The sequence below is a fragment of the Dendrobium catenatum genome, unplaced genomic scaffold, assembly GCF_001605985.2.
Source record: "Dendrobium catenatum unplaced genomic scaffold, ASM160598v2 original_scaffold_27042, whole genome shotgun sequence".
In the NCBI taxonomy this organism is placed as follows: domain Eukaryota; kingdom Viridiplantae; phylum Streptophyta; class Magnoliopsida; order Asparagales; family Orchidaceae; genus Dendrobium; species Dendrobium catenatum.
Window position 1 is genome coordinate 803,538 of NW_021345501.1, and position 27,831 is coordinate 831,368.

Sequence of the window (27,831 nt, forward strand, 5' to 3'; positions counted from 1 at the left end):
TGATATCAAACTGATATGTCGGATCCCATGTCTGCTTTGGGCAAATAATTTATTTTGCAGTAGCTTTCATTAAACACATCATAAATCATCCAAGTAGTTAACCGAGAAGAAGCTATACTTCAAATATTTATTTAAAACACGATGCGCTGCTGATCATAGAGCAATTTAACTCTTACAATGATCTTTCTTATTCTAATTTTCATTCCCTACTTATTAAATACTAAAAAATACCCAAATTTTAGGCTTTAGTTCAACTGCTTTTAACCACAAAAGGGCTTCTAACCTTATGAGTTCCATCTGACCAAGTAATGGATCCAAAGTAGTCACCTTTCTGTAGAGAACTTGAAGCAGAAAAACTTACTTGGTAGCTCAAGTTTGTTACACTTTTGCTGAACTGTAGCTTATCCGGTAAAACCTCCACGTTCAACTCTGGTGGTGATTTTATGCTAACAACATAGGTAGTAGCTTCTGCACCTCCAACATTCTTCACCACTCGTTTAACTATTCTTCTTTCCTTGAAATCTGAAATCGCAATTGAAGGGTAATTGAGGTTGGAGATCAAATCCTTACTTGAATTTTTTGAGCACTTGAATCCATTTGGAATGACTGTCATGTTCTTGATTATATCTGTTGTGTAACCATAGTTGCAGAGGAATTGCAGGTAGTCATTTTTCTCTGTTTCATACACCAAACCAGGCTGCAATACACTAGAAGGGTTTATTACTCCTGATCCATAATCATATGGTGTTGCAGCAAGACCTGAATCTATTGTTATTGGAGATTTATTGTTGTTTGTTTGCATTGCTGCGAATAGGTGATAGCTTCTTCATCAGTTTCATTGCTCAAAATTTCGGGAGTTGGACCATCTCCTAATTTCTCAAATAGATCCAAATTTAAATTGATGTCACATCAACTGCCACAGTATGCATCAATTGATATGACACCTTAGATTAACAAATTAATACACAATTCCTCAAATTCGACTTCTCATATTTCATATAGGAAAAAATAAGGCATTTCACGTAGATATACGGTATTCCACCTAAATATAAGATATTCCACTTGTAAATAAAAGTTTTTAATTTGGAATATGCTTAGGGCATCTCCAACCGAAAATCCCATTTTTCACTCCAAAATGCAGTGAAGTTAAAAAATGTCTTAATTCATCTCCAATCGAACTCCATTTTGCACCCTTAACCGTTTTTCTCCTCTTTCGCGTGTTTCTTCAGCAAATCCGGTAGAGACAGAAAAATAGCGTGGGTGAATAGTCTGTTCACCCGCAACCAAATAGCGAAAGTTTTACCGTTCGGCTGGAGCTCGCCAGCGACGCCATTTATGCGTTTGGAATTCGGTTGGAGAAGGCCTTAGTGTTTGGTGGAATAGCTTTTTTTTTCTGGAGAAATCGTTTTGTTATTTGAGGGGAATGGGACTAGAGCAGTGGTTAAAATGCCTCTACTGTAATCTATTAGTCCCATGCTCACATCACAGATTTAAGTGTGGATCTATTTGGGAAGTATTAGTGTCAAATAAAACTTTCTAACCTGTTGTCATGATTGCTGATCTTATGGCTGCTGGACTCCAAGTTGGATTCCATGATTTGATGATTGCAGCAATCCCTGCAACATGAGGGCAAGCCATGGAGGTTCCAGAAACAAGATTAAAGTGTGAGGGCTTATGGCCAGATGGCCCCACATTGTTGTCTTTATTTTGTGTCCATGAAGCTAGTATGTTCACTCCTGGAGCACTAATGTCAGGCTGCAGCTCAAAAACACTTAAAAGTGAGCTCAGCAAAGCAAGTTATCACTTGAAAATTGAAATCTAATTCTACTTTCAAAACTTTCTTGCCTTGACAATATTGCTTGTTTCAGGAGAAGGCCCTCTTGATGAAAAATAGGCCACTTCTGGTGCCGGCTTATACTTTGGAACCGTGATCGAAGGAAGAATTGTAGCCACTGGGTTTCTTCAAGTCAAAAAGACAAGTAAGTTAGCTCACTCTAGATACAAGAGGTTAAAAAAAATTTTGTAGCTTGTTTTAAGCTTTTTTACTTTGTGGAATTGATATACTTCATGATCTGGATAGATGCTTCTGTGGTAACCTCGGTGACAGGAAAGTCGATATATAATGTGGGAACAGATTTTCCCAAATCATTGACAAAAATAGCGCCTATCGCTCCATTGTTTTTTATATCTTCGGCTTTCGTACCGGTCGAGTAATCATTATCTGATTGCTTACAAATGACAATCTTTCCTTTGATCTTTGTCCCATTTAGTGTGTCAAGATAACAGTGGCTTGATTGTAGTTCAATGATATGATCAGAATAAGTAATATTTGAAGGACTAATATATGAATTCCAATATTAAAAATCATATTAGAGATAGCTACCTTGCATCATCAGCAGAGCTTGAATTTGATCTTGCTGAGGCAGCATAGATGAGGGGATAAGTTGCAGACTTTGTTAGATTAGAAAAGTTTATAGCTTCACCCTGAAATCAAAGCCTAAGAGCCATGAACATAAGGACCAACTTCAAGAATGAAATCACATTTTGATAAAAATTGTCTCTACTTCTTGAAATCAAAACCTCTAAATGAGATGTTCAAATGTGTCCGGAGGTCAATTCGGATGCACCACATCATCTAATGCACTATCCGGAGACGTCCAAACACCGCACGTAATATTTTTTCATGGGGAAGGGGAGGGAGACAGAGAGAAAAGATACCTTTACTGCCTTACTATTCCCGCCCAAAACAACATCAGATTCAAAATACCGGTCAATAGTTGTCGCACCGACGGTGAGAATCCAAGGTGCAGTATTCACAATAGATCCAACGTCAGGTCCATCATTCCCAGCTGAACACACAACTGTAATCCCCTTTTCAACAGCATGAAAGGCTCCAATGGCAATTGGATCAGTCGAAAAATCGGGACGAAGAAATATGGATGCTCCGATCGAAATCGACAAGAGATCGACTCCATCTGCAATTGCATCATCGAATGCGGATAGCATTGCTGAGCCTGGACACCCATCTATTCCACAGACTTTGTACATGGCAATTCTTGAAGAAATAGATCCACCTTTTGCAGTCCCATCAGCTAAGCCATAGAAGGAAGCTTCCTTTATTGGATTTCCTGCTGCAGTAGAAGAGGTATGGGTGCCATGACCAAGATCATCTCTTGGGGAGTTTACATCAGTTGGAAGAACATTGACAGAAGAAGAGTCATCATCATCAATATCATAATGTCTTGCTCCAATAATCTTCCTGCGTGAAAATCAATATCATGGTTGATTATTTTCACTCACAAATATGTGCAAAATACTATTATCAATAATGATTAAAGTTGATATTAAAAATTGTTGTTGAATTTGTTGTTCTTCGTGGCGTCCCCTCTACATAAGCTATTTTAGCTATGCCACTAATCCTGAGGGTATCTCCAACCAAAAATCCTATTTTTCACTCTAAAATGCTGTAGAACTTCAAAATGCAGCAGTTCTCTCCAATGGAACTTCATTTTTCTTTTTTAGCGTGTATTTTGCGAATGTAACCATCTCTCTCCTATTTCGCGCGCTTCCTGCGAAGCTAAGCAGAGTGCGAAGGTAATCACTTTTTTTTTTGGCGTAGGTGAACAATTCGATGCCGGCATCGCAATATTCACCTATCGATTTTTGGCGTGAGATTTGGAGTTCGAATGCAACGATTTGCAGACTGCATACAATGGTATGCAGTTCGGTTGGAGATGATATGAAGTAATAGTGGAGGCATACAAGCAATATAGTATTTTCCATCATTTTTTTTCACACAAATTGAAATTATTGTATGTAACTCTTTTATAAGCCTATTTTGTTGGGTGAAATTTTTTGTGTTCTTACCGCTATCAAAGTTTGATGTAATTGTCCTATATTATTTGAAAATGTCATTATCAATTGTGATTCTTAAAATTTAAATTCAATCTTATTGTTAGGACTTAATTAGCCAGACTTTATAATAATGATTAAGAAAAGTTCCTGCAATTTATCAAAGATAGGCTACATAAAGCTTAAAATTTAGCTCACTTGTTACAGTTAGAAGAATCGAAGTCATCCCCTTTCATGCAAGTTCCTTTCCAACGGCTAGGAATAGGACCCATTCCATTATCGCTGAAGCTTTCAGATTCTGGCCAGATTCCTGCAACTTTTTATTGTTAAAAGGGCAAAATTTACCATTTATGTCCCCTTCTAAAACCTTACAAGCTTCCATGAGTAAAGCTTGCCTGTGTCCAATAGCCCAATGATGGTATCCGACCCACCAGAGGTGGGAGATGAGCCAGCTTCAGTGGTTGGGTTCAAGTCGGTCTCGACCGATGTTTCTTCCAAGAAGTCCCATGACCTTGTGGTGTGTAACTGATAAATTGGGTCTACAAAGACTGAGATAACACCAGCTTTCTTGCTAATGGCATCAGCCTCGTTCTTCGATAGCCTTGCGGCGAATCCGGAGAAGCTGCGTTTGTAGCGACGTAGAAGATACTTCTCAACAGGTTGTCCCCTGTCACCATTTCAAGTTGAATCAGTCTAAGGATTAATTATTCTGTGCGGATGCTAAACGCCGTCTGGAGACTAATCATAATGCACCACGTCACTTCTTTGCTGTGTACCACGGTTCGGTATCGCTGACGTGGCTACAGCTGATTCGTCTCTGGACGTAAAGATGCGTTCGGCCCTCCGCACAGTCTAATGGCTTATTTGATTGCTTGGAGATAGATAATATGTATTTTTTTGTTGTTTATAAGAAAGTTGTTGTCTATTTTTTCTTAAAGGATATATTTATAATACATATAGTAATTTTTTAAAAATTATTTTCCTAATAACATCTTCATAACCATTTTTATAAAAAAATTATAGCCACTCAAAATAAATCCTAAGCCACTTTAATAAAATCACTCCCTCTAAAACACTTCCACTTTATTTTCATATAATGTTTACTAATTTAAAAATTTTATTTTATGACCATGAGTTGCTTGATATTATTTTTATAAAGTGGGCAATATCTCCTTTATAAAAAAATACTTTTTTTTAGAAAGGCATTAGTAGTATGGTTATCTCTTAATCTAATTAATTTCATATTTAATACCTCCAATTGAATATAAGAAATACAATTATGAAATGGAACTTTCATGAAATAAGCGCGTTCTAAAAAGTGATTGGAAGAGTGATACATTAAATGATTCTTAGTTGAAAAATTTTTGGTTTTAGTAAGGATAAGGTAGTGAGGATAAAAAGAAGAGGAAATAGGGAAGGCAGCAAAGAATAGCAATGGTGTAGAAGTCATGGTTGAAATTAAGGCTTCGCTTAGGAATTATGACTGCTTTCGTACTACTTTCTAAAATAATTTTTTAGTATAAAAATTTTTAATTCAAGAAATTTTTGTACTAAAAACTATTTTATAAAGCAAAAAATAGGTGTCCCAAACGAAGCCTAAGTAGGGGGAGATGAGAGAAATGTATTAACTCTACAACATGGGATGTTGTGCCTTTTGTCATGCTATGCTAGGCTTTACCATGCTTTGTCTCTCTTGTTGGAGATGCAACTACTCAAAATGTTCAACCTTTATTTTAATATTGAATTATGGGTTTATTATTTTTAAGCTCAAAAAAGCATGAACATGTGAAAGGGATTCAAAGCATCAGCGCAATTTTGTCAATTTGGTATCTCTCTCTCTCTCTCGGCAAATTATTGCGTCCGGTCACCTGACATGCGGACAGCCAATCCAGAGACGCCATCTCACCCGGATGCACTGGGCTCCAGTATTTTTGAGTGACGTGGCGTGCTTTTATTGGTGTCCGGACGAATCCAAACATTGGACACAATAATTTGCCCTCTCTCTCTCTCTCTAAACGTATAGTTATATTTGTATATGATAAGACTATAACGCAGAACCTTGTAGTTGAAAATAAGAGTCTGTTTGGAATGATTGTAGCATTTTATAAAATAAGTTGTGAAGTTGCTACGAAGAAAGTCAATCGGCTACTCTGGTTGCAAAATAAACAGCTTTCCACCATAGAAAATTTTGAGAAAATAGTAGCTCGATAAAATTATAGTTGTTGCTGGAAAGCAAAGCAGTAAGAAAACTATCTCAAACAAAACCTAAAGCATCTAATCACTAAGTCAAGATTATTATCCTTGTGATGGCGAAAGCTCAAAACCCAAAGTAGTTCAAAAGAAAAAAATTGTCGTCAATTAATGAAGATAAAAATAACTTATAAATGAAAAAAAAAAAATGAACTAAAGCAAAATGCCTAAAGTTGAAATTGTCAATGCATGGTCTAGCAACAAAAAAAAATAAGAACAAATGAATTTATTCTACATCGAAATCACTCTAATATCTAAAACACATCAAAATATATACATAAAAAGTTAAAATTTTCTTTAAATAAGTTAATGTTAGTGGTTCTTTTGATAAATTTAAAGATTAAAACATTATATAAATAAATATAAAGATTTAGATGTTAAAAACACACGTGACCAATGGCATTTATGTAAATTCTATAACTGAAAACCATTTTATATGAACAAAATAAATCTTGAAAGAATTGAAGCAAGAAGCTAGATTTGGTTTTCTTTGAGAGTATTCTCAGATGTCTGTGAAGGAATTACAGCCCCCATATAAACCACATAAACTTCTCCTCTCTCTTATTTTCTTCATTCTCATTTATATCATTGAAATTTGCTTTAAATTATATTTATTTAACAAAAAAGAAGAAGATGAATGCATAATAAAATTAAAAAGAATTAATGTAAGAATGATCATATTAGAGAAGCATTTAAGAAAAATCTACTCAAAATGAGATAATTAAAAATAAATTTAAATCATTTAGCATATATAACAAATATTAATAAATGCACCAAACAGACAAATGCATAAAATTACTATCAGAGGATCATAAAGTAGACTGCATAAAACTAAGAAAACATTAAACAAAATTATTAAGAATAGATTTAGGCTTCGTTTGGGACGGCTTTCTTCTTGCTTCATAAAGCTGCTTTCTAGTACAAAAATTAAAATTTTTATACAAAAAAATCGCTTTAAGAAGCAGTAAGAAAGCCGTCCCAAATAAAGCCTTAGATTTCGTTTAGGACAGTTTTTTTTACAGCTTTCTGCTTCAGAAAATAATAAAAAGATTATCGAATCATTTCTATATGAAAAAGTTAAACCTTGGAAGTATAGAAGAAAGAAGCTGAACGTGATTTTCTTTAAGAGTATTATCAGATGCCTGTGATTGAATAGCTCCCATATAAACCACATAAACCTCTCTTTTATCTCCTTCCTGCCCATTTACTCCAACAAGGAGAAGAAGGCAAAGGAGAAATGAAAGGTAAATAATAACTGAAAAACCTCTCATTTTTCTTTGAAGTTTAATTGATCGATTGAGTTAGCTCTCTTCATTCCCAGCAACATATATATATAAATAGAGAGAGAGAGAAAGATTTTAGTGGGGGCGAATTATTATATCCGGTCACTGGACGTCCGGACATCCAATCCAGATGCGCCACGTCACCCAAATACACTGGGACCCGGTATATTTTGGTGACGTGACACGTCTGGATTGGTGTCCGGATCAGACGCGCCACGTCACCCAAATACACTGGGACCCGATATATTTTGGTGACGTGACATGTTTGAATTGGTGTCCGGACGAATCCGGACAACGAACGTAATAATTTGCATTTAGTGGGAAGGTGAAAAGATTGGCTTCTTCGGTGGAATATCTGCTTATCCGCACTGGCAGCCATTCCTGTGAAAGTGCGCCACTGTTCTTTTTTCGGCCTATCATTAGTTTCAATGCAATTTTTAGGCCACTTTTTCTTGAATTATATTTTGCTTAGTAGCTCAATGGTTTGCTTGTTCATAGAAAATATTTTTAAAAATAATTAAAATGTGCTTTAATTTTATTTTTTATTTCAAAATTAAGTTTTCTATTTTTAAGCAACTAAATGAATTCTCAAGAAGGTTAGTTAAAAATTGGACAAAGTTCAAAACTTCTTTTTTTTTTTTAATTAGAATGCATATAGGCTTCGTTTTGAAAAACTTCTTATTACTTTCTGAAGTAGTTTTCTAGTAAAAAAATTTTGCTTCAAAAAATCTTTATACAAAAAAATTATTTTAGAAAGCAGCTGCCCAAATAAAACCTTAAACAAATCATATCTCAATTTAATTTTTGACATGAATGTATGTATAAAATTACTCCCTTTATGAAATTTCATTCACATGATTTTCATATAATTTTTATATGACTTAGGATCCATTTGGGACGGTTGCATTTTCTTATAAAAGTAATTTTAAAATTGCTTTGGAGAAAGCAGCTTTCTAATACAAAAAAAAGAGTATTAAAAGCAGTGAAAAAGCAACGGCCAAACAAAAAATTATGATTGAGATCTGAAAAACTAAGCAATAAGAAAATTGTCCCAAATGAAACCATAATAAAAATTTTTATAAAATGATGAATTGATTGATACTATTTATAAAAAGTGGGCATTATCTTGTTTATAAAGTTTTTTTAATTTCTTTTAGAATTGCATTAATACTCAGCTTGCTTTATATCTAATTAATTTGATTTTTAACCTCCAATTGAGTGCAAACAATCCAATTATGAAAAGAATCTCGCATGAATTAAGCATGCCCTGAAAAATGATTGGAAGATTGGTGTATTAATTGATTCTTAGTTGAAAATAAGTTAGCCTTAGTAAAAAAGATAAGATAGTGGGAGTGAAGAGGAGGGAGATAGGGAAGGCAAAGAACAGTAGTTCTAGTGGAGAAGTCAAGGCCAGAATTAAGTGGGAGAAGGTGCAGAAAAATGTGACAACTTTGCTATATCAGATACTGTGACATTTTTCAACTTAATTAAACTCCACATGGCTTGCCTCTCTTATTGCAGATGCAACTATTCAAATTTGGCAGCCTTCATTGGGAACTTAAAAGTAATTAATATGGATTTATGGACTTGAATTATTTTTAAGCTTAAAAAAAATATGAAGATTTCAAGAGGGTTGATTGAGCTTTGTCGTTTATGACTTATTCTTTTGCTAGCATTTTATCCACAAAAAATTTATAACACCAACTCATGTGACTGTTGATCCGTACACATCAAACCATACGTAAAATGAGTAAAACCGGCGAATCAAGCAACACGCTCGTCGCATCGATGTGCCATGCGGCACATCACTTGAATGGTCAAATGGCCTCCAACTGTCAAATGGACAACACCATTGCAATTAGGACATCGAGTTCACATAAGAGCACCCATGACAATTAAATCAGAAGACCGGTTCAAAGTGATGACAGACACCCGAAATTGAAATGCGAAGTCGCCTAAACAACGTCCAATCGCAAAACGAATTTCGTTGTTGCGTCCAGAACGCTGTCAACACCTAAAAAATTAATGTCAATCTATTCAATTGGGGGTCGTCCGATGCAACGACCCGAATTATGAGGTGACGACTCGCAAATCGAGGAAAATGACATACGTCATCTCTCAAATGACATCCGATCGCAAAACGTACTTGGCAGTTGTGTTCATAACATCATCAATACCCAAAAGTGACAGTCAATTTGAGCAATTAAAAATCATGTAAAAAGATCTACAAGCATCTCAAAGCAACGCATGCAAATCGAGGAAATTGGAGTGCAATGTTGTCCAAACAACGTCCGATCGTAAAACAAACTTTGTCGTTGCGTTTGGAACGTTGTTAATACTCAAAAATCATTGTTAATTTGCTCAATCACTGGTCTCGAGGCAACAATGCACAAGTCGAAGAATTGACACGCGGTAATACTCAAATGGCGTCCAATCGCAAAACATACTTCAACATTGAGTTCAGAACGTCGACATTATCCAAAATCAATCTTAATTTTGCCTAAAAACAATCACACACACAAATCGGCGCGGGTTCCGATACAATTGCTCATCGATTACTCATTATTATTATTGATACTATAGCTTACATTACACTAATATTGTTTATTGTCAATACTATTATTATTGTTGATACTGAGACTATTTAATATTACTAATATTGTAACTAACATTGACATGGATTTTTGTTATTGGTATGAATTGTTGTTACTGACACAATTACTGATGATATAATAGACTAAGATTTGATGTGTTATAAACTAAATTGGTAGAGATAACTGATGTAGATTTTGATGCATATATTTTTTTATCTAACTTACAACATAATATTTCTCTTTTCATTGCATTGATTTTAATTATTAGATTTTAATTACTACTAGGCATTTATGCTCATTATATGATTTTATGTCTTCAAAAAAGGATAAGGACCCTACAATGTGGGACTTTGAATATCATGTTTTTTTGTGGTACTTGTAGTTCATTTTGTAGTCATGATGTAGTTATAATAATGTAATTAATCTTTTGTATTATGACTATTGTATACATAATATTTTGAGCTTTTATTAAATATACATATTGATGAATATGCAATTAAATTTCTTTCCGTTATATATATGAAATGTGTAATATCTAAATCAAAGAAAAGAAAGTAAGATAAATACATTTCTTCTAGCATAGATTCTGCGGCGTGACACTTTAGTTTTTTAGTTATTCTCTAATGTTTCTTTAATCTTTTCTTTTTTCATGCTGACAATAGCATGGATTGAAACTAGTGACCAGAAGAAAGGAACTTCTCGAAGAGCAATAGAACAAATAACCACCCATGAACATGGATGCCCTCAACTACACCACTCATCACGACCTCATGAAGATGGAGGAGAGACTTATAAAGATGATACAAGATGCACCAAGAGTATCATCGAGGCATGCACTACGCGAGAGTACACCAAAGGGATACCCTAACTCGGCCATTCATCATAAAGGTAAGAAACTTGGGCGCTCACTTCAACACCCATTGTGAATACCACTCGTATCGTCACCAAGGACGAAGAGTATAATTATGCTCCACAACTAGTTAGAAGACATCCCAATCTAACTAATATTTCCTCTAAGGAGATAACAAAGGTGAGGCCACTTCCAAAGTTCTTGATGCCTATAGCCTAGAGTCCTACATAGGAAGGATTGACCCGAATATGACTCGAAATGGATAAAAAAACTAAGTATGATCCCAATATTAGGCTCAATTGCTTAGCTCACTTACTAAGTATGATCCCAAAACTACTTTAAGAAGCAATAAGAAAGCCGTCCCAAACGAAGCCTATAGATGTAACAACGAAGGATGACGATGTACCGCAAAAAAACAAACTACCAAAAGCTTGCACATAATAATCAAACTCTCCTTGACAAATTTTAAATTGAAGGATACAAAATAGGAAAAACAGCAAGTCTAATGAAAACATAGAAATTAGATTCAGATGGCCGCATACATCAAATATTTATGCATAGGAGCCAACTCATCTGATGTCTGGGACAAGCCAAAGAGCAAACTATAAGTATTGACTACAGCAGAGGGAGAGAAAAGGGAACACATCAAAGCTTATGTTTCCCACCACAATTCGTTAATGCTGCTGTTAGTTAAATATACACCTAAGAAATTTTGTCCAAACTCTGCGGGTTGGCTGAGATTTTTACTCCTTCCATCTTCATAAAATGGAGCAAGCTTTCTGTGATCTTCTCTTCTTCTTCTTCTTGTGCTTTGGTGGCAGGAGAACCACTTTAATGGCAGCATCAAAGACCGCCTTGACATTCTGTGCCAGATACTAAGACTAAATGCCGATTCTTTTGCTTTTATTGGGGGATAAAATCCTGAATTAAGAATAATAGACATACCTGTTGTGTCTTTGAGCTGCATTCGACATAGGCAAGAGCGCCTATTTGCTTCCTAAGCTCTTCTCCCTATATATATATCATTAAATAGAAAATGATTTAGCATTATTTGTATGATGAGGACATTTTCGTAACATTGCCGTTAGCCTCACCTGTGCAGAACTAATAGCCACAGCACCCGGGTGGTCGATAAAGAACTGGTTATCATCCCGAAGATCTAAAAAAAAATTAAAAAATTTATGCACATAGTGATAGAGGTAATATAGCATAATCTAGCAAGTATAATATCAATATATCATTACCAAAATGTGCTGAAAACCAAGTCATCAAATAGTGTGTGTGTGTGTGTATTTATAGCAGCATAGGAAAAAGCATAATTTTCAGCACTTATGAGTTGGGCTGATAGGAGTAGATGAATAACAATCGATCCAAAAAAGTTACTTAAAAGGTAAAGATCCATCTACTACATAAAGGTAAAAAGGTTTTAATTCCATGTTTCAAAAATATTCCCCTCACATGAGACTCCTCTTCATCAATCATCCCTCTCAAGTGTAAAGCTTTATTCAAAATTAGGAGAGACTTGTTGAATGATTATATCATAGATATTGTGAGATTTTTGAAGATGGTGAAAAAATAAATCTTAAAGGATTAGAAAGGTAGAGAGAGAATCAAAGATAACATTTTCGGAAGTTGTGTAATAAAATCTTTACTAAATGGGGTTAACACATCTTTCAACACTTGAGATGAATAAATGTCGAATGATGAGTCATTAAGCCAAACCTAAATAGTTAGGATGAGACTAACAATCATGCTGATGATGAGTCTGATGGTCATCTCTCATGGTTCATCAAGATCTTGATCTATAAAGTTTGACTTAGTTGAATGGTTTTTTTCATGAATGAGATTCGATGGCAAACATCCATCTTAACGTTCTAACATTTAACAAACTAATCTAAACTATCGAACTATATAAAAAAAACTAGAAACCAGCCGAATTATCAACTTTGAATAACTCTTGTTAAGGGTGGAGCACCAGGTCCCGAGTTGTTGGGCTCACTACATGGTGGATGGAAACTTATAAAGTAAAAAGATTAAGCCTTACATAAGGGCCGCTGCCAATATAAAAATACCAACTCCTTATTTTAAGAAAGTGTGGCAGCTCAAAAAGTCTCAACTACTCTCGTTTCTATCCAAACGTCAGTTTTACAACAGCTAGTTGGTGTGGTATTATCGCCATTAATGTAACCCAATATAACAGGACCCAAAAACAAACATACATATCAATGTGACCGATCTTTCAAGAAAACAAAAACCCTATGTGCAATTAAGATATTAATGGAATGCGAAGGAATGAATAAATACAATGAGCTAGTCTAATCATTTCTATAAAATAATTAAGAAAAATGATGACAAGGCATGCATTTTCCTTTCCACAAGTGTAAAAAATGAGGAGATCAAGATTGTGAAAATCGGACCAGACATAAAACCGGAAGGAGAGGTTTTGGTTTAATGGTTCGACCCGGGTTGAACCGGATGATGTAATAAGTATGAAACTAATTTAAATAAAACTAAAATGATAGAATAATCATGTAAATTTTTAATTAAGAAATAAATTGAATTCACACATTAATAATATCTTATGTAATTTCAAATTTAATTCATTTTTTTAAAACTTTAACTTACATATAAATTTATAAATTTAATCTAAATTATTATTTATTTATGTTATATGTTTAGATATAATTTACACCTATAAATTATATATTAAATTCATATTATAAATTTACATTTATAAATTATTATGGTTAGATCATTTATTTTTTATATAGTTTATTTAACTATTTAAATAATTCAAAAATTGAACCGGCCAGTTCAAGAGAATAAGGACCGATTCACAGATTGAATCGGCGGTTATGTCCGGTTCAGCTCGGTTTGATATAGAAAACGATTTTCAATATGAACCAGGCTGGCCTTAAAGACCGGTTCACGGTTAAACCAGTTTGACTAACAAATCTGGTCCGATTTTTAAAACCATGGAGGATATTGCTTACCTAAAGGCAAATTCCATTTTTAACAATGTTCCCTCCAAATGAAGATTAAAGTAAGACCATCTCATTTATCAGAAGGTTTTCATGAAATTCTGAACCTAAACAAATTGTAAATTGCAGTTCATTCTCATCATGTGCATACCACATTGGATAATCAAAAAATGTCACGCCATCCCAGGATTGATATTGGCGTTGGCATGGCTTTATGCAACATCCATTTAAAGATTTCCAATGTTACTTAACCTACATCGTACTGACACTTTCAGGCTCCTCGCATTTAAGGTCATGACAGGGGAATGGAATGCACGACAACTTGGGTGATCCAACCAACCTAAAGAAACCCTGCTGTCATTCCGAGTGTATACGCTATACAGTTTAGCAAGTTATCAACATTCACATACCATGTAACTTACATGGCTTCCTTCATGACCACTTTCTATTCCAACAACACTCCAGTCAGCATCACGTATAACACCAAGAACACAAGGCTCTATATGATTAGCAATCTACGCAAACATATTGTTCACCTACAAATGTGTAAAGAGGCAATATAAACTAGACTCGGTCAAAATTGACGTTGATGCTAGTTGTTGAACATAAAATCACAAGAAGTGAATTAAATGCTTCGATCGTAATTGTAATCACTAGGCACGGTCGCCGGCTTCATGAAATAGATTTCGTTTGTGTGTTTAGAGCACTTAAAATATCTAAAAAATAATTCTTATATCACTAAATAACTAATTTGAGTAGATGTGACCAGAGCAACGTGACATCTTATAAATTGAGTTTGAAACACCTTGATCCCAATCAAAGTCGCTCTAAGTCACCCGTTTGTGAAACGGATTGTATCAACATGTCTGAAACATTGAATTTAACAATAAAATACCTCTCACGCACTCTTCAACCAAACACAACGAAGATATTAAAAAACAGATGCAACATCGTACAAAAAGTTACTTGAATGTTGCTCATTCGCAAAACAAACCGTACAGATGTGTTCGGAATATCAAAGTTGCTTGAAAAGCGCACCCATTGCTTTGGTTGTCACACGAAGACAAAATGCAAAATTTTCCCAGAGCATGATGGCAGCATGCATTTCGGGACGCATGAGAAACAAGGAACCGCACAAAAATACATACACCCCTTTTTAATTAAGTAATTTATTATTATTACTTCAAGAATTTATTTTAAAAAAATAAAATAAAATAATCAAATAAATTGAATACATCATCCCACCCTCACATGCCAAAAGCCCAAATATCTTGAACTCGTACATTGCCACAGTGGTGTCCCATCTCCTTCCTGGTTATATATAAACCTAAAAGTCTAAAACACTTGTACAAGCCCTTCCCCACTCCCTCCATCTCCTCTCATTTTCACACAAACCTGCAAGTTGCCACAATCCCTCATCTCTTCTCGGTTTCACACAAACCCGCGCTTGCTCCACTCTCCCACTCTACTCATCCCTTCAATCAGCGCCAATGCCAGCCCTAGTAGCGTCGAACCCACACTCTTGCCTTCCTCTCTTCTCTCCCTCTTTTCCTCTCCATCCCTCTTTTCTAAATAGATAGAACATCTCTCTAAGCCTCTCTTTCTCCACTCTAACCCACCCTCTCACTCGGCTCTCTACCTCACCCTTCCTCTCTAAATAGAGAAAACAAAAAAGCCATCCCTCTCTGTGTGCATGTGAGTGAATTAGAGCAAAAAAAAATGGAAAGTAAATAAAACGAGAAAAAGATTCCACAAAGAAAATAAAAGAAAATTAAAAATATGTATAATACGAAAATCTCAAAATTAAATACTCATGCATGTTGTTCTAACGAGAAGACAAAATTTGCAAATTAAATACTTGCGTGCTATTTTATTGTGTCAGGCAAATTCTGCATATTCTCAATCTATGTGCGCTTTTTTAAGCACAAAGGAATAGAGCCATCGACGGCAGACCGCAATGTCTCTTAACACCCATGAAACGTTTTTTTAAGCATGTTGTGAATGCTAGGCACGCCTTAAAAACACATCTTATGTTGAAAGACTACTGAAATTTACACTCAAACCGAACAAAAACATAACAAAATAAAATAATTTTTAGGAGGTAAATGCAACAAAATAAACAAAATACAAAACTGCTTAAATTATAAGACGAGCAAAATTATAAACTATGAACAAAATATTGGGTAGTGAATTGAAGACAAGAACTTATAGGGCACTTGTAATGAACATTGCATCTCTTTAAGGAGCACAAACAGAATCTCCACTATACTCATAACATTCAAAAAAATCTCTAGAATGTTTGTAAGCAAATGAGAAACCCATGTGAATTCAAAATGAATTACAACACCCCCTCATATTTCTAGGAGGATAATTCCCCGTGGGGCTTGTCACACTAAAATCTAAACATATTAAAACAATGGAAAAGGATAATATGAAAAACTTCTAAAAAATTTATCTTGCCTTCCACGATACTGGATCCAAACAAGTACACACAAGCATACAAAAGGTATTATTTAAAAATTTAAAAATGAAACTTGGTGCATATTTTAACAACAAATATTCACGCATACATGTAACTGCCTCAAGAATGATGTAGATACTTAGAGAAGCATGACATTATTCTAAAAGCACACAAATGCATCATGTAAAAGCATCGAAGAGCATGTAAAGGCAAAGTGCAGATACACCAAAAAGCGTATAAATGCACCAGAAATGTGAAATTCAATAAAAATCATGCAAATGCATTATGTAGACGCATCGATAAACACACAAGTACATTGAAAAATGTACAAGTACAATGTACAAATATATCAAAAAATATGCATCTCACAGCTAGCATGTTATCCAAAAGAGAGGTCAAATTGTCAAAATTGCTCTGATAAAATTGCTAAATGTTCAAACATAAAATGTGATAATATTGTGAGGGATAAGAACAAGTTGAACTAACATTCTCTAGTTTTAAAAAATATGCAATTACTCTACAAATATTATAATCATTTTAAAATTTATAAACTTATTCATATGAGCTTGGACAAATGTATTAAACATAAAACCAAAGAATGTTGCACAAACTTAAAAAAAAAATTTGATTCTTCCCGCTCGAAAAATCATGTAACCCTTTTTGAAAATGAGCAACTATTTTGAAAATTCGCAACCTATCTTATAAGTACAAATTCAAGTTCTTATTTCACACAATATTCTTGAGTGGCCCGCCTAGCTTATAAGATGAGGCCGTAATCCCCATATTTCAAGTTTGGTCCTCATTCTTGCAAGACCTAGAATTGACAAGACTTAAACCCCAAAGATAATCATGTTAACAATGACTCTCAACTAGAGGAAAATTTTATTCTCAAAATATCCCCAAATCCCAATACAAATTATTTGTCTTTAATCTAAAAATAATAATAATTAAAATATCAAAATTTATAAACCGTGAAAAAGCACAAGTGCAATCTAACCCCTATAACAAAATTCATCCACCCTCTACAACATTTTATTAAGAGTGTTAAATTTAAGATTAATCTCTACTCATAAAGAGCCAATATCTTATAAAGTGTATTGCTATATTTATTCTCAAAAGATCTCTCTTCAACAAGGATGTGACATATGTTCTCTAATAAATAGTTTTGTCGTCAAATGACAACACAGGCAAACGATTATGATTGGGACCTATGATTTCACTGCAAAATGGTAGAATTTGCAAATTCCCTGATAGCAAATTCCCTGATAGCTTAAAAATCCTTAAGTTGTAAATAATAGGGTGCTCTTGATAGGGCACAAAACTCTTTGTTAGTTAAGGTCAACTTAAACTTATTCTCTTAGACAAACATCCACGTTATGTCTAAAAAATACCTTAAAATAATGCAAACTATGGCTACCGATAAAGATCCTTCGATCAAATCAGGTCATTATCTCTACTAAGTAGGCAATAGTACATGATAACGAAAATGAAGGTACTAAAGGATCTTAATCGGGTTCTTGATCATCTCTCCCCTCCCCCCCCCCCAAACATCCACTTTAAGTTCCAGGCGGTAAATTTCAAATCCTAAATCAAATTACTACTCTTATAAACTAAGCATTTAGGTTCTAACGACTAGCCTTAATCAAAAATACTCTCATCATTAGGAGTGATAATTAACCATAAGGACTTACACCTATAAGAAGCCAAGAACCACACCTTAAAGCCCTCCCAAAATGAGAGTAAATCTTTGGATAGTGCTTTGTTTTAAATCTAATCTACCTTGTAAAAATTTAATCTGAAACAACAAAACTCTCACAATAGAGCTCGGGCGTAGATTTTTGGAGCCCACAAATGTGACACAACCTTTGACAATTTTTTTCCAAATGAATGTAATGCATAAGATAACACCTATTGATACATGATTGTGCCAAAACCTAACAATTTTGGCACCAAAATTTTCTTCTGTCCAATGTAAGAATATCCTCATCATGATAGGCTAAAACGCATTGCATGCAAGACAAAACATTATTCAGATGATTGCAAGAATATAAAATTGTTTTATTAACCAAAGCCAATACTCAGTAATGACAAAGGCAAAATGCTCGAATATTGAAAGAATGAAAGAAGTGGATTCTAAATCCTGCATTTTCACTCACATAGTTGGATGTGAAGACTGGTTTTACACTAAATTTCATTGACGAGCACTTAACCATTAGCAACTACCTTGCATGAAGCAATATTTTAAATACCAGAGATAAGAACTCTAGCTGCTGTCTATAAAAAAATAAATATGAGAATATAGAATCATCAAAATCAAGATAGCAAGCTCACAAACATGAAGGAATCACCATGCTCCTCATCGTAAGTCTTAATCCCAACTACTCGGGGTAGCTTTGTGAATCATCATTGTCGATTCTCTCACATTTATCCTTGTATAAGATGTCAAACAAATTTTGTAAAGTACAAAAGTCTAACCAGGCGATGGTTGGACTGCCTGCTTTTCTTTGTAATCCCTCAACAATAATTTTATTTAACTTGTTTTTCTTTAAAATTCTCTCGGATAAAATTTATCTATTACTTTATTCCTACTGGAGTATCAGCTACCTATATTATATATGTTCAAACCATCAATGTATGTTTGCAACGACCTTACATTCAATAGATAATGATCTCACCATCCACCTAATATAATCATTTCTTGATATACCTTCATAATTTTAACACACATCAATCTTAACATTCTTATTTCTATCAAACTAAATTAAACTGTCACAAAGAATGAAGATAGATAAGCCATATGCATCATTAAAAAAATAATTTAAACTACAACTTTTATAACTAAAAAAAGAATCAATAAATGCCTTATCATTTAGATTTTCATTAAATCCGAGCAACATACAAGAACAAAATACTTAATTGCCGTTAAGCAATGATTCACTAAACAACATACAAGAACAAACTACCAACTAAATTGATGCTAAACACTGATTCACCGCACCTCAAAATTAAACCACTAGTGCTGATGTAGAAAGATCAAGGACCTAGAGTTCTTAATGCAACTAAAATAACACAATGAATACATCAAAAACAACAATAACAACAAGCCTTTATCTCACTAGGTGAGCTCGGCCACATAAATCCTTTTTCACCATTGTGTCCTAATAAAACAGGTCATTTTTCAATACTTTCTAATTAAGTCATTTTTAAGTCTACCCTTACCTTTCTTAACATAGACAGACTCTAATACATCTACTCTCCTAACCAAATCATCAGAAAGCCAAAACTTTATGTGACCAAAGCATATAAGGCAACTCTCTCTAATCTTATCTTCCAATTGATTTAATCCAACATTTTCACGTATGCACTTGTTTTGTATTGTCTCTAAGTGTAAAGTCACTCATCCACATGAGCATCCTCATCTTTACAACACTTAACTTAATTTTATGCTTCTCTTTTAATAGCCAACATCATGCGCCATAAAACATCGCAGGTCCCACCACCATCTTATTAAATTTTCTCTTAAGTTTGAGGGATGTTTTTCTACCACACAACAGATCTGATACATTCCTCCACTTCACTAATCCAACTCTAATTATACTAATAATATCCCCATCCATTTCATCATCGCTCGGAACAATAGACTTGGAGATATCTGATAGGTTCCACTTGAATATTCCAAGTGATTCCTATCGGATTCTTGCCAAAACACAATTATTCCACTGTTTTCAATAGAAAACAGCCACCAAACAGTAGAAAAACTGAGAGAATAAGGAGAAAACGTTGGAAAACAATAAAAAACAATTGTATTCCCTTAGTAGATGATCAAAACCAAAGCAAGATACAATGTTCTTCAATTCGAGAGGAAGAACAACTCTCCAACAATCTCCGGCAACGCCAAGAGCCCAAGCAAGAAAACCTAGAACACAAAACTCTTTTCAAAATCAAGATGATAACCTAATCCCCCCATAACTCCCTATTAGTACAATCTAATTCAAGTTAAAAGCAAAAGGACTTCTCTACCCCTCCTTCTCCCTCCAAAAACACTTAAACTATGTTTGAATTGCAAGTGGACCCCACCCCTTGGCCCTTTCCCTCTTCCGCCTCCCCTCTGTTCCGTTTTCGCCTGGAGAAGACCCGGACCGGCTGGGCCGGTCCAGGTTGGGCCGGTCCAGGCTGGACCGGCATAACAATATCTAAATTCTAAACATGCACTATTTTAATCATTTGGTCACCCAAATCCTACCACGATTACTATAAACGGATAGCATACACCTTTGATATCTAAACGGATAGCATACACAATTCAATGATGTTAGATGATGTTGCCTAAACCCTAAACTAACAAAACTAAATAAAACCAAGGTGAACAAACAACAAATAAAAAAAAGAAACCGGTAAAACCAACATAGCAATTTAGATAATACTACCCTCGCTCTATAAAGATAATCATCATAGGTATGCTCAAAACTACTAAAACTAGAACAAAACTTCTGAAAATTATAAATCGACTAAAGTAACATTAATAAGGGATAAAATCAAACTCATAATGTTGATTTGCATCAAATTTGCCAAGCTAGAAACAATTCAACTTTGGGCACTCGATAATCTTAAAGCTATTTTTCGCAGAAATGTTATGCTTCCTATGAAGCAATTAATGAATCATCATATTTAGGTCTATCATACTAGTGCATAAGATACCCCCAGTATAAACCGTAAGTAATGATCAAAATTTCATTAGCCAATATAACTTAAGCAACAAATAGTCAGCCAATAAAACTTCAGAGAATAAATAGTGTAGAATTGTTGAGCAAAATTTTAGATGCAAATTCATGAGGGGATGGGAAAAGGAGATGAACAAGGTTTTGATAATAAGTTCATGAACTAAAGCCAACTTAGACACATTGATGACTGAATTGATGTCAAAACTACATGGAATATCTAATTAATTCGGCATTAGTTACAATGCGCTGCAAAAAAATTTAAATGATCATGTTTTCTCGTATTCAATTTCTTCAAAGTTCATAAATGAAACTTTTCTAAATCTAAAGGCGCATTAGTTATCCCCTTGCTCAAATTGCTTAAATTTCACGTAACTTCAATTTACATAAAAAGAAACTTATAATTATCATATCAAATGGTCCATGTCCAATGAGTTGATTTTGAAATGTAAGGAGCCAGATGAAAGTAAGTTAGTTACAAACGGTCATGTGTCAAAAACAAGGAAACTTCTACCAACTAAAGGGCACATCATGGCATTCACTATTGAGAAAAGAAGTTTAGGTTAAACTTATGAAAAAGAACAAACAAAGTTTTCATTCCCAGATCAACAGATGATTGAATTGATTAACTCCACCAAAAAGTAATATAAATAAATAAAAAATATCAGCAACATTTTTGGATTGTATTCACAACGGCAAAAATGAAGTTTAGCAAGCAAAATATGAAGGAATTCAACCATTAAAAGAAGAAAAAAAAAATTTACCTAGCTTTGTTCCAACAAGTATTATAGGAACACCAGGGGCATAGTGCCTCAGCTCCGGAATCCACTGCAAATAGAATAAAACCACCAAAAAGGGCCATAGGTATCAATGTACCACAAAAGCTGCAAAAGGACAACATAAACTTGAGAAATTACGAATTAGCTTGGTAGCTTTTGCACCTTCTTTGCAATATTTTCATAGCTGGCCTTGCTGATGAGAGAAAAGGCCAGGATAAAAACATCTGCTCCACGATAGCTCAAAGGTCTTAATCTATTATAATCCTCCTGGCCTGTATATAAAAGAAAATAGAGAAATTGTTGGTTTAATCTCATCGATCTGAGGGCCAATGCAATTCAAAGCAACTTCAAGGAGGCAGACATGAAAAATATGTCCACTTACCTGCAGTGTCCCATAACCCTAGGTTAACAGTGCTTCCATCAACAACAACATTTGCACTGAAGTTGTCAAACACAGTAGGTACATAATCCTGTTTTTACAATAGATATGCAGTGGTAAAAACTTTATAACAGTTCTTGAATTGAATATCAAAGCATCATTCAATCTAACATTAAAAATGTAAACGGCAGACTGTACCTTTGGACAAAAAAAATTGTCAAAGATATTCCATTAACTGAAAGAAGAAGGATACATGCTTTCTGGGAAAAAAAAACCTATACAAAGTAATTAAAAAAAAGAATATACGATGACATAAATCCTAAGGTCATCTTTATCTTTAAGCTCAATTAAATATTTCTCTCACAAAAAGTGAATATATTAAACTTCAGATAAGTTTTACAATTTAAGTTACCAAAACAATTTGCAGGGAAAGAAAAACAATGTGAAACTTTTCATGATTAAACGTTGAAAATGCACTTCTTTTTACATCCACTTTCACTTTTTATCTCATTGATCGGCAAGAAACTTTTGTTTCGCCAATGTTTATGATAGCCATAATGGATCCTAATCATTTTTCCAACACACTTCACTAAGAAAATCAAAGAGTTGCCAATATAACGTCACTTTTATCTCATATTCAAAAGACTTATCCAGATATATGAGGGTTCACAAATTAGATACAACTTTGGTTAATAAATCTAAACTATAAGAATAATCTGCAAGAGCTTTCTGAAAAAGAAATAACAACAGTAAATTCGTATCTCCTTCAATGAAAGAATCTTAGGTACATGAAGCTTCGTAATTCTAAAATTCAAATTAATAAAACTCAGTTCCCTAAAATCCGCTGCCAGATATACGCATTAACATCTCCAGCATAATTTTTCAACAGAACAAAACAGCGTAACTAATCATGCTCTCCACACTTCAGATCCCTAACTAAAAATCCCATCCCAAATCCATAAATATCAAAACACCAGCCACAGAAAGCATTTAACAACAAATCAACAATCAATCCTATGAAAGAAAGAGAAATTTTCCAAACTCACCGTAGGAAATGTGTTGCTCGTGTACGATATAAGCATGCAGGTCTTTCCCACGGCACCGTCCCCAACAGTAACACACTTAATAAATCTCGAAGCACTCATCTCCTCCTCACCAATTCACCCTCCCACACGACAAGAATCAACCCCAGACTCTTGATTAGCAAACAAAATACCTCTCTTCACTCAGATTCGCATCAAAAACCGCATCGCACTACTTCCCCGATCAACCAAATCCTCGGCTGGAAAGGCACGGAATCCTAAACCCTAAATAAGAGACCGTAAGATCTGTAAATGGATCCGTTCCCTTCCGATCCTTCAGCCTTCACCGCGATGAGAAATCTCTGAAAGGAGGACGAGAGAATTATAAAGGGCGCGCCTTTTGGGATGCGGTTGAAGCGGTCTCGCATCGATTGGGATCAAAATATGTAATTTCATTGAATTAATAAGAAATTTGATAATTATAGCTGATTAGCTGAATTGTTTTTTCACTTGCTGCCAAAATGACAGCTAATACAATTTCTAATCCCTAACAAAATCCTGTGCCAAATGGGACAGATGGTTTTTTTTTTTTTTTTTTGGGGAATTAGATGGAGAAATTTCAGAAGAGAAGACACTGTATTCCTGAGAATTCTCATACCAAGTGGAAATATAATAAATATATAAAAAAGGGAAATTAATATCAACAATAAAAATAAAAATCTAGGATAATTCTAATTCCAAAAAAAAAAAATATATACCTCACATAATAACATTAAATAATTGATAAAAAAAATTATGATAATTCTTGATTATGTAATTAAAAATTTATCCAATCAAATATGGAGATTAATTAAAAATTTCCAGAACAAATTCGTAAATATAAATATATATGATAAATTTATAGCCGAACCAAAAGTGTAATAATATATGTCTGAATTATTGCATTGTTTTGATAAAATCAATAAATTGAATTGAATTGGTCTTATTTGATTAGTTTGATTTCATTGCTAAAGTAATCGTTTGATTATTATTTATAATTATTTTTGTTGTTGCTTTTGTAAAATCAATCAAATTAAAATTAAATTATGTTTATTTTAAAATGTTAAATCAATAAAAATAATATAAATAAGCAAGTGACATAAAAATAAATATAAAGGTTATTAATTAATGTAGAGGTTATTTATTCCACGGCCACCATATTTAAATTTAATAAAAATATTTAATATTTTTCTTAATGCATATTTTTAAGATTAAAATTATTAGACTTTCTTTTGTTAAAGTTAATTATATTTTATTCGTCCAAATTTGAATTAAGCTGACTAAGGCTTCGTTTGGGACGACTTTCTTACTGCATCTTAAAATAAATAATTAATAAAATAATGAAAGATATGATTGATTGATGATGTTGATGAATTGATAAAATAGATGGATGACATATAAAATGATGAAAATACTACTTTAAAAGCTTAATGTCCTACCATGTTGAATTCAACATTAATATGCATATATAATAGCATACATAATTACATACATGATATTATAGATATAGAAATAACAATTATTAATATATATGATATATATAGATAACATATGTAAATGATGATTAATGACTAATAAGACTGATTGACAAGATTGGATGATTGACATACTGGTAGACATATAAGGTATTAATATGAGTATATGATATATGACGGGGACATGATTGATCTATATAGGATAGGACCTTTTATGAATTATATTACAGATAAAGATATTATTCTTACAGTTATATGTTTATTATTTCTAGATATTGATTACGTGTTGGGTTATATGCTCATTATGTGATTTTTATATATTTTCAGGTAAGGATAAGAACATGTAGATTGAGGTTATTGTGAGCTGCATGCTTGAGTTACTTCATCTGTGGGTCATTCACTTTTTTTATAGTTATGATGTATTATTTTAGTAATTAATTATTATGATTGATCGTCATGATTATTGTATAAATTATTTTGAGGTATGGTGTAAATATTTGATGAAAAGATATAAAATTATGTTTTATGTTATTTATATTTTATGAATGCAAGTGGTCAGCTCTGATTGTTGATTGAAAAATAATAAAAATATGAAATTCCTATGCAAGTGGTCAGCTCGTATACTATGTATTCATATCAATACAATCTGCACATCAATCATCAGTTATGCTTTTATTATCATTCAATCAGTCAATAAATCATATCAATTGTATCATATATCATATGTCTTGTAGCCTATATCTTTCATATATTGTATCATATATATATTGTATATTATATCTCATATCATGTCCCTTGTATCATGTATCTATATGTCCTGAGGACAACCCAACATGAATCAGTCTCATTAGTCATATGATCAACCCATTAGGAATTGATCTCATCAATCATGTCCCATCATCCATCAATCATCAGTCTTACCTATCATCAATCTTATCAATCACCAATCTTATCTATTACCAATCTTATTAATCATCAGTCATAAGTTTCATTTATCATTAGCCTTATCTATCATCTATCTTATCAATCATCAGTCTTCTTAATCAGATTAATATCAATCACATCTATCTCATATAGTACATCAATTCATTTATTTTTGTTATTCTTACAAGCATTTCGTATCATGAATATCATAATAATAGACATTATGTACACATCATTTATAATTATCATAACATATAAATTTATCAAGTGTACTCATCAATATGCATGTTGTTATGCCCAAGAATCTAAATTGAAATAATTGTATATTTTTAAATCTTTTAATCATAAACTAGAGCTCACATTATGCAATATAAGTGGGAAGCATAATTATATTTATATATCATTTAATATTTACAACTGATACAAGCTTAAAATGGCATATGTATAATAGTCATAATATAAAATAAATAAATAAATCAATCACTATAAATATATCCTGACTAAAAATGATTATCTACTAGATGTAGAAGGAAAGACATAAACCCGAAGCAACAAACAAAAAAATCTCAAAAGTCTCTCTCTCTCTCTCTCTCTCTCTCTCTCTCTCTCTCTCTCTCTCTCTCCCCCTCTCTCCCTCTCTCCTTTATTCCCCGGCAAGGCAAATGAAATGAGGCTTTTTGAGTTATGATGAGGGATATTTCATATTGTATATATATAAACATCATTTAGTGCTTAGCATTGATGCACTGCATGAAGAATTCTAAGTTATTATAGAATAGAGAATATAGCACCACTATGCTCTCCAGCTCAGCAATGTAACAATACAAACCAAATTTTTATATTTTTAAATTAATTCATTTTACAATTCTACGATATTACAAAAGCATTTGTCAAAGATGACCAAAGGCACCTGCTAAAAGGGCCCAAGCTAGAGGCTGTTGGCAACATATATTTACCAGAGTCTCATCCACATGTCTAATCTATAACAATTAAACGTTGTGTTACTTTGTTATTTCTAAGTATAGCCTTGCAACACCTTGACCCTATAAATAAAGAGTTAAGAGGATTTTTTTTAAGCTTGTGTGAATCTTACTATTCATGAAGATAAATAGAATCTTAAAACTCAGTATCTTACCTTTCTCTTCCCTTTTTACTCTGTGATAACCTAGTTAATCTTGCAAGTAAGATATTAGATTTAAATCCAACCAATGGTGATGAACATAAACTTTTTCTAGTGATGGTACAAATTAACTTTTTTTATTAGGGGTGCTTCTATTAATTATCATCATAAAATGTTTATTATAATATTATAATATAATTTATTTCCATACAAAAGTCATAATTATAAGAAGATGAATAAGAAATTAAAGATGATTAGCTATGCTTCTAGTTTAATAAAAATAAACAGCAATATATATATATACATATATATGAGCTCTTTTTATTTGATATCTGTGATTAGTTTAACTATTTTATTGCTCTCTAATTTTTTCATTTTATCAATTTATTTATAATAAAATGATTAGAGACAATTTGAAGAGCTCATGGCATGAAATATTATAGCATAATCATTTAATATTACTATGAGGTGATGGTCTTCGTGGTGATGTAGATGAAGTATTGAATATGTTTATCCTTTTGGTTTATAACTTGCTTAATTAATAGACATAGTCATTGTACAAAACATAATGGAATGTAGTGGAGCCGACTCATAAGTTGGCTCAAGTTCGACTCAATAAATACTTATGAGCTGAGCTCAATAAGCTAACAAGTTAAGTTTGAGCTAGCCTTGACTCGACTTGTTAGCTTGTGAGCCAGTTATTTAAAAATATTAATAAAAATATCGTTAAAATATATTAGTATTTTCAAGCTTACTTATAAAATTGATAAACATACTAAAACAATTCTATATTGTTTTCTTAAAGAGCTAATTTCTTGTTTGGGACAATTTTTTTAAAAAAAATTTTAAGGCAGATGTAAAATATATTATTAATTTCAAGCTCACTTATAAAATTGATAAACATACTAAAACAATTCTATATTGTTTTCTTAAAGAGCTAATTTCTTGTTTGGGACAATTTTTTTAAAAAAAATTTTAAGGCAGATTTCTACTATAAAATTTTTAATTCTACTTCAAAAAGCAGTAGTTTTGTTGCTTTAAAAAACAATAAAAACATAATCTCAAACAAAGCAAAAAGTTAACAAAATTTATTTAAAAAATAAG

The 27,831-nt window shown here is 33.1% G+C and overlaps 2 protein-coding genes and 1 long non-coding RNA gene across 3 annotated transcripts; 1 reads left to right on the top strand and 2 right to left on the bottom strand.

The window, feature by feature from the left end:
• Nucleotides 1–32: 32 nt before the first annotated feature.
• On the bottom strand, nt 33–7,408 carry LOC110112838 (CO(2)-response secreted protease). Its single transcript, XM_020845185.2, has 9 exons — nt 7,186–7,408; nt 4,248–4,519; nt 4,051–4,162; nt 2,719–3,259; nt 2,384–2,484; nt 2,047–2,289; nt 1,846–1,960; nt 1,542–1,755; nt 33–804 (listed from the first exon to the last, which is right to left on the bottom strand). Exons 1-9 carry the CDS (start codon nt 7,371–7,373, stop codon nt 251–253), a joined length of 2,340 nt encoding a protein of 779 aa, XP_020700844.1. The 5' UTR covers nt 7,374–7,408; the 3' UTR covers nt 33–250.
• On the top strand, nt 1,646–4,039 carry LOC110112840. Its single transcript, XR_002305088.2, has 3 exons — nt 1,646–1,778; nt 1,869–1,979; nt 3,620–4,039. It is a non-coding gene; the product is annotated as an uncharacterized LOC110112840 (long non-coding RNA).
• A 3,859-nt stretch (nt 7,409–11,267) lies between the features above and the next one.
• On the bottom strand, nt 11,268–23,616 carry LOC110112855 (rac-like GTP-binding protein 5). Its single transcript, XM_020845223.2, has 7 exons — nt 23,194–23,616; nt 22,151–22,238; nt 21,931–22,040; nt 21,754–21,817; nt 11,924–11,988; nt 11,775–11,840; nt 11,268–11,692 (listed from the first exon to the last, which is right to left on the bottom strand). Exons 1-7 carry the CDS (start codon nt 23,290–23,292, stop codon nt 11,588–11,590), a joined length of 597 nt encoding a protein of 198 aa, XP_020700882.1. The 5' UTR covers nt 23,293–23,616; the 3' UTR covers nt 11,268–11,587.
• Nucleotides 23,617–27,831: the final 4,215 nt, after the last annotated feature.